This window comes from Fundulus heteroclitus, chromosome 16, assembly GCF_011125445.2.
Source record: "Fundulus heteroclitus isolate FHET01 chromosome 16, MU-UCD_Fhet_4.1, whole genome shotgun sequence".
In the NCBI taxonomy this organism is placed as follows: Eukaryota; Metazoa; Chordata; class Actinopteri; order Cyprinodontiformes; family Fundulidae; genus Fundulus; species Fundulus heteroclitus.
The window spans coordinates 27,601,575-27,609,657 of NC_046376.1; the positions used below are offsets into that span (position 1 = coordinate 27,601,575).

The 8,083-nt window shown below is 41.6% G+C and overlaps 2 protein-coding genes across 2 annotated transcripts; one reads left to right on the forward strand and one right to left on the reverse strand.

The window, feature by feature from the left end:
* The first annotated feature begins 308 nt into the window (after positions 1-308).
* atp5mf (ATP synthase membrane subunit f) lies at positions 309-2,833 on the forward strand. Its single transcript, XM_012850362.3, has 4 exons — positions 309-436; positions 924-1,031; positions 2,472-2,588; positions 2,675-2,833. Exons 1-4 carry the CDS (start codon positions 421-423, stop codon positions 2,701-2,703), a joined length of 270 nt encoding a protein of 89 aa, XP_012705816.2. The 5' UTR covers positions 309-420; the 3' UTR covers positions 2,704-2,833.
* A 32-nt stretch (positions 2,834-2,865) lies between these two features.
* cpsf4 (cleavage and polyadenylation specific factor 4) lies at positions 2,866-7,200 on the reverse strand. The gene is made up of 8 exons (XM_012850361.3): positions 6,768-7,200; positions 6,592-6,642; positions 5,381-5,533; positions 5,182-5,277; positions 4,410-4,503; positions 4,183-4,255; positions 3,834-3,992; positions 2,866-3,525 (listed from the first exon to the last, which is right to left on the reverse strand). The coding sequence occupies exons 1-8, from the start codon at positions 6,868-6,870 to the stop codon at positions 3,457-3,459; spliced, it is 798 nt and encodes a 265-aa protein (XP_012705815.1). The 5' UTR covers positions 6,871-7,200; the 3' UTR covers positions 2,866-3,456.
* Between the last annotated feature and the right edge of the window lie 883 nt (positions 7,201-8,083).

Consider the following 8,083-nt stretch of genomic DNA (forward strand, 5'->3'; position numbering starts at 1 on the left):
TGCTATAATTATTGATTTTGTAATAATTGACTTTGGAGGCTCTCCAAAGTTAGACTCATACAAATCCACTTTTTTTTATCTTATCCACTTGTTAAATTGTGATTATTTCTGCATGAGAAATCCCATGACTCCATTCAATTCATTCATTCATCTATTTCTTTTATCTTAGATCATGTGGTTGTTTTCTTCCCCCTCCAGTCATCATCGAGCTTGCTCGTTTTATATCATCTTAAACTAAACTAGTGCGCTAACTGCGTCAGAATCGTTTTCAATCGTCATAAAGACACAATAACTTGTCCACAGGTGCTTGTGACGACCTCTAGCGCGAGTAAGACACATTATCACAACTCCAATTCCCACAATGCACTTCCTCCTTTTATTCCCATCACTCCCCGCTGCAAGCTCCCCGCACCAGTCAAGATGGCGGACAGACCAGGTATCGTAGTGTGACCGCTGCCGGATTAATCTCGGTTTTATTTCTGTTTTGTGTCTTGTTGTGTGCGCATATCGACACCATGAGCTGCTGTTGTTGTTATTTTGTCATCTCGGTGCTGATTCGTTCAGCTGTCGCCGTGTTTTAGGCCGAAGGCCGCGCTGAAACCTTTGACTCTCGTCAAGGACTTTGCCTCAGCTGCAGCTCCCCGGCGGCCCGGGGCGTTTAACCGAGAGGCTTTACGGTCACAAAACGGATAATTTAACTTTCCCTTAGGATGACTTATTTATATCCGCGTTTTGTTGTATATAAAGGTTTATTTTGGGGTTAGCTAGCTTGCACCGTTAACTCATAATAAGCTGAAAAGCTTAACGATGGCGTTATGGCGGTGGTTAAAAACAACTGTTAAATGTATTCCTGCAAGTAAATCAACGAGGCTGTGGAGGAGCATGCTGTCATTCTGTGCTTCTCTGTTCCCTCCTCTGATCAGTTCCTGTTGCTGAGAAGCGCCTGATGGAGGTGAAGCTGGGGGAGCTGGGAACCTGGCTCGGAGGTCGGGACTACAGCCCGAACGGCATCGTCTCGATGTTCCGCCGAGGTGAGCTGACCACACGTCTGTAGGAGAAAAGTCTCTGTTCTCATAATGGAGACGCGCTTAGTTGTCACGGTAGCAGAGGGTGTGGAAATATATATTTTTAATAGGGTTAGAATTACTGATTCTGGACTGCGCTGCACAAGTGAAACATTGCTATAACCAGACCGGTTCTGATTAACCTACATTTTTCCCCACTGCAACAATTAAGGATGCGTAGTTGGCCTTGCAATATCACAATTGCAAAGGATTGTTTAGATGCAATATGTTATTTAAATTGTCATGCAGGTCATTTCTGCACGCCATAATTTGGCTTTTGCTGTGCCTGATGCCCACATTTTATGTGTATTTCTGGAGCTAAAGCTCACAAAAAGCAGTGCTGACTTTTTTTCATTCAATTTATTTATATATATATATATATATATATATATATATATATATATATATATATATATATATATATATATAGCGCCAATTCATGAAACGTGTCATCTCAAGGCACTTTACAAAGTCAAATTCAATCAGATTATACATAAAAAATCTCCTATATAAGGCATCCCAGTTGATTGCATCGTCTTGACAAGCAGCATTAACTCCTGGAGAACTGTAGAGCTACAGGGAGAGTCGTTTGCATTGTCCATGGCTTTGCAACAATCCCTGATACTGAGCAAGCATGAAGTGACAGCGGAAATCTCAACAGTGTTGCTTTGACATATTTCCCAGATATGGTACAGCCCCTTGCCACCATGGCTCCACCACACTCCCTGAGCTTCAGTGTAGTGATCACTGAAGACTCGTCAGTAGAAGGCATAAAGGACAGTGAAAACCCACCAACTAGCCCAATGGGTTATCGGCACGCTGTTTGGATGTTTGGCCTCTCAAAAGTTGCAGCCTTACAAATTTAGCATTGTAATTATTGTAATTTAAAGTACTGTTCAGCTCTATTCAATCAAAATATTGTTTTAGAGCAGATGAAATTTTCCTCTAAAATTCAAAAGGTTTTTTTAAGTCAACTTTTGCATTTGTGTACTGCATAAAAAGTAAAAACAAAACCCATAACTGCCCTCCTTTCAGTCGGGAGTGAAACTAGTAAAATTAATGTAGACGAGCTCTTGAATAATTTGATCATTGACCACGTTTGTCTTCTCAGGTGCTTGTGGTCACCTTCAGATCACTTTGAAAAGCTTTTATGACCCGGCCCATTTGTGGTCTCCCAAGATCAGTGTTCTTGTTCACAGCATCTTTAACAGTGAAGGTTACAGTAAATACCCGTATAGAGCTGGGCTGAACACTGATAGTCTCCCAGTAATTCATACCTCAGAAAACTCTCTTCCTCTCTTAGAAGGTGCACTCAGTAGGTTTATGGTGATCAAATGATAGAATTATTCCATTTTCTAATATACTTTGTGGCGACGAAGCTTATTGTTCTCAACTGTCCTATTTCAGCCCATACGAGATACTACAATAAGTACATCGGTGTAAAGAAGGGAGGCATCGGTGGCATCGCCATGCTGCTGGCCGGATACGTGGTCATCAGCTACGTGTGGTCATACGATCACCTCAGTAAGAAATGTTTCATTTATCTAACCTTTACCGCTGTATTTTTAAGTGTTCTCCCCCTCAACATCCTTTCATTCATCTTCCTTTAGAGCACGATCGCTGGAGGAAGCACCACTGAGCGCCTCTAGCCGCCATCACAGCATCAGGGGTCCAACCACGAGCTCCCGGCCCCTCCCTGCTCTTTATATACCTTCAGCTATATTGTGTTAATATGCGACTGTTGTGACCAATAAAAAGTAGAAATGTGAGACTGTTGTCTTCTGTTCAGCAACACCAAAGGTTTGACAAAAATGCCGTTTATTGGTAAAGACAGTAAATCCAGACTGAATCGGTTGGCTGTGAAGAGAACCCCAGCTGATCCGTCCTGCTGAGACTTGATGCAGGGCGATAGGAGACCTCCACAAAGAGCTTCAGGATGTTTCTCACCTGCATCTGAGATTGGGGTTTTGGGTAACTTTAAAGTTTCTGCAGCCATTGTTCGTGTTACTTTGCAGACAGGGCAGCAGAGTAGTGGTGCTGTCACACAGCCTGAGACGTACAGTCAAAACGATGCTGATGCTGTTAAGGGGACCGCCTGGGTTTGTTTCAATCCTCTGTCCTACAAGTCGTTTGTCCAGCAGAGAAACAAAAGCTGAATCCTGCACATCAGCCCTTTCACCTCCTGCAACACAAATCTTCTGTCCTTGAGTCTTTCATAGACGTTCACATTTTTGCATGTGGCAGTGAACGCTGAGTTTTCCGCACGCCCAGGAGCAGCTCTGCTAAAAAGCTGGAAGTCTTTGGGCTGTGGAGAACAGAGGCCTCCCGTCTTCAGCTTCTGTAACATCCAGGGCAGCTGGTAGCCATATTGTTTAGACCTCGAGGCAGAAGGCTACTGTCCACTCAGGAACGCTAGGTGGCCTTTGTTACATTTGTTGGCATAGTGGCCCTTCTCTCCACACTGCAGCATGGGGGAGAAAGGTTTCAGTGATTAAATGTTAAAAAAAAAAACTTCAGGGCTGAAAAATGCCTAATACCATGCTTAACGTTTGACTTTATAACATCTTATAAGCAAATATCAGCTATTTCAACTTTATATACAAAGTGTCTTAAACCAGGCAATTTCCTTTTTCACAATTATGCACTGATTTGCATTGGTTTATTGCATAAAAAACATCAGTTTATGGCTTTAATGTATATTAAAGAAAAAGGGTGTTGTAATCCTACTAATTGCTACAGGGAGACGTTGCAGCTGAAGCGAAGACTCACCTTGTAGCAGGTGACCTGGTCCAGGGGACGAGGCCCTCTGTTGACGGACATGTTGTTCTGCTGAATGCCAGAATTTGTGTTGTTCTGCAGCCGCTGGATGGGACTGGTGTTGGTCAGCTGGATGAGAGAGAGCGATGAGCGGTTGATGGTGGACGCCGCCTGCAACAAGAAACAAGCTTTGGGAATTAATAACCCAGCAGCTGGCAGGGTGAAAGCACTTCGTCGCAGCCTTGTGCCTGACAGAGACTTCTGCAATCTAAACTTAGACGTGGTTTTATTTCCATTTCCCAGCGTGACTAAAACAGCTCAACATGTACGCATGTTTACATGTGGGCATACATCCTGTTACCTTGGTCTGGTTCTGTGCCTGCTGTGGCAGAGGAGGCTGCTCAGAAGTTCCCATTGGCAGTTCAAACCGAGGGCTGGAAGAAAGAAATACATTCATTACCCTTTAAATCTATGCAACTGTCAAATCTTGTTTTATTTTGCGTTTTCTATCCACACAATTTTCTAAAATTCATTATTATTCTAAAGGAATTAGTATAGGTGTTTGTTAAAATAAAATAATGTCCTTACTGCATAAATTTACAGGATTTCCCTTCAGGACAGAAGCCCACCAGGTAGTTCACACAGATCACCCTTCTTGTGTGTCTGTGCCGGCAGTCAGGACCTGAGGCAGGAGCAGATGCACAAAGTTAGTGAAATGGAATAAAAGGATTTCTGGGTGCCTAACTAACGTATTTATACCTCATGGGCATTTTCACATTCGGTCAGGATGCAACCACAAACCTAAATTTATTTTCCAAGTCTTACCACTGATGCTCCACAGGATTTATGTCTGAACTATGCTCTGGAGCTCTTGTTTTGTGTTTCAGGTGGTTGTTCAACCTCTAAGAAGTTTCCTGTCAGGCCTGGCCTGTACTTAGTTCCATCAATCATCCCATCATCTCAGACCAGCGACACTTCTTCTGCTGAAGAAAGTCATTCCCACAGCATGATGCTGCCACCGTCATGTTTCATGGCGATGTATCTGACCAGAGCACTGACCAGCCACTCTTCCATAAAGGCCAGTTTTGTGGAGTGCCCAACTAATAATTGTAATTTTCAATAACTTCTCACACCAGAGCTTTGGATCTCCACAGCTCCTCCAGAGTTACCATTGTTTTGTTTTTCTTGTTTTGCATCACTTTCATAATTATGTGATGTAATATGTTCATCTATCACATGAAAAATCCAAATAATACAAATAGTCTGTGGTTGCAATGTGAAACATGAAAACTACCAACACCTCTCCTCAGTACATATCAATTGAAACAAAAACACTGCCCATTAAGGAGCTGGACCTCACCGTGTTTACAGAAGCCTCGGTCGTACCACGGACAGTCTTTGATCTTTGACTCTGGGTCAATGTGCAGGAAGGGGCATTCCTTGTTGCTACACTCCCCTGAGGGTTAAAACATGAACTCATTAGCATCAGGCAGTCAAATGGTCGGTGACTGACAGCCACGAGTCAAACACAACGACAAGAAAAACAGGTGTGAACAAACCGAATTTTGAGTAGAAGTAGCATTCAGGCATCTTGGTCATGTCGTATTCGTGGAGAAACTCGCACTGGTCTCCCTTCTTGCACAGGCCTCTAAGCCAGTGTTTACACACCACCGTCTTCTCTCCGCTGATGTGACGGAACGGACACATCCCGCCTGCAAAATGCCAGCCGAGGCAGAAACAATTACCAGGACGCACTGAAAACGATTACATCCATTACAAGTTCTACCAATAAGGTCACCCGTGATGTTATGACTACAGAGAGACAAAGCTGAAGACCACTGACAATTTTATCAGGATTGATCAGCATGCAATCAAACATTTTTAACGGTAAATCTCAGCCGATTTGTAAGGTTGTGCTAGATGAGTGAGTCCAGGATTCACTAGTAATTCATTAAAGTTAGACTCTACCTCACTTTAACTTACATGACTGGTGGCTAGTCACAAGGCTCCTACACATATTTCCTAATAAAAAAAAAATCCCCTTGTTTCTTTTTTTTTCTTCTTCTGTCCAATCACATCTATCTGAAAATCCCAGTCCGTTTATTGTCGATTCGTAAAATATACATCCAAAAAATCACTATAAATTGGGCATGCAATTGTAAAGATGTCAGATTACATTATATAGAATAAGCAAAAACCACAGGACTTTTAACTGATAGATGCATATCTAGATCGATCAATAGATAATACGTAAATCAAATCATATTCTTTCTAAAGTGTAAGAACCCACCGCAGGCACCTGATACCCTAACCTTTAGACATTTAGATTTTTAGGCAAGGCAAGTTTATTTATAAAGCGTTTTTCAGTAACAAGACGATTAAAGTTCTAAATGGATTACCTGGGCTGACAGCAGAGGGGAAACCTAATCCACTATTAACCAACTAACAATGTTTTGTCTGACTAATTTACGTGTAGGTCAGTAAACTTAGAGATCAACACAGGTGAGCAGTGAACGTGTCCTATATTTGGACTTTGATACTCGGAACTTTTGCAGAAAACCCTTCGTTTAACTCACAGATTTTAATAAGGAAAAAAACAAAATTCACAAAAATGACCCAGGAAGGAACAACAATCTAAAACATTTAACGCAACAAGTCCTAAATAATAAGCTTTAATCCTCTGAGGTAGAGTCTGTGCACTGAGCGCTTCGTGGTTCCTGAGCTGCTAACACAACTCCTGCTGAAATTGTTTTCTCTGGGGTTACTTTACCTTTCATACAGGCTCCTCTCACGAAGAACTCACACACAGCCGACCCGGACTCTGAAAACAGACACACGCCATCACAGAGTTAACAAAAAGCTAAAGGAAAACATGTGCGTTTAGTTTAGTTTCAGCTAGCTCCTCCCGTGCTTCACAGACAGCGGCTAGCAGCAGGTAGCACTTACTGTCCATGCCAGGGAAAGGCAAAGGCTGCGCCCCTAACTGCTGCTCCACAGCGAACTCCAGGTCAAACTTGATGTGGTCCACGTTGGCCAGTATCTCCTGCATGTCTGCTCCCGTTTAAAGCTCCCAAGCCAAATAACTGAGCGGCTATTTTGCCGTTAAGCTAACCCGAAACCGAACCTGTTAGCTAGTAACCGACCAGCTTCTGGCGGCTAAAAGGGTTAGCCAGGCTAACCGACGAGCTAATAACAACCGCAAAGCATCGACGTTGCTGGAGTTTGTAGCTTCTAAGTTTCAAAAACAACCTGGTAACGGCAACATGGCTCCTGTCTGTTGGAGTTTTGTTTCTTTTTTCTTTTTATCGAACTGCTTCTCAGACTCCGTGAGCAGACGCGCGCACCGGACCCAGACAGAACTAATCGATGGTCGAGCGGTGTGCTACTTGACAACAAACCATCCTGATTAGATCTCTTGTACAGCGGTAAAAATAGTCATGTACTTTACAAGAAGTGCCAAGATTTTTAACGCTGACCCCAACTCAGCTTCCATGAAATGTATTCACATATTTTTCTTCAATTATCTTTTTATTTGAAAATATTTATATTAAAAATCCGTAGCTCTGATAGTCACAACTATTTAAAAAAATATTTTTAAAGGTAATGAAAAAAAACCTTTCTTCCTTCAGCTAGTTTTTAAATATATGTTGATCCCATTTTTAAGGGTATTTTATTGTCATATTTTTTCGCATTTCGTTTGATGATGATCATCATCATCATCATTCAAGTCTAAAGTCTGGGGTCTCTGGGTCCTTTTTACACACACACACACACACACACACACACACACACACACACACACACACACACACACACACACACACACATATATATATATATATATATATATATATATATATATATATATATATATACCATTTCAGCATTTACTGAATCCTCAGAACATCACTTATCTGTAATTTAATTTCCTTGTTCCCAAACAACATTATTTGGATTTTGCTCAGTTTGTTACAATCAGACCATAAACTTAAGAGCTGCTTTTTCATTTCTTCACTGACATCTTTTAACAACTGTTCCAGAGTATCTCCAACACAGAAAATCCAAAAATATGTTATCATGGTGTGTGTGTATACTGTATATCTTGTAGATGTACACTGCTCAATATTATCAGACATATCTATCTTTCAGACATAAATTTTGTGTCGTTGCATTTGGAATTTTAGTACTGTTTATTTCTGGATGGAAAGCACATTGATTTATTTTGTACGTGAAATGGGAAACATAGGAACTATTATATACAT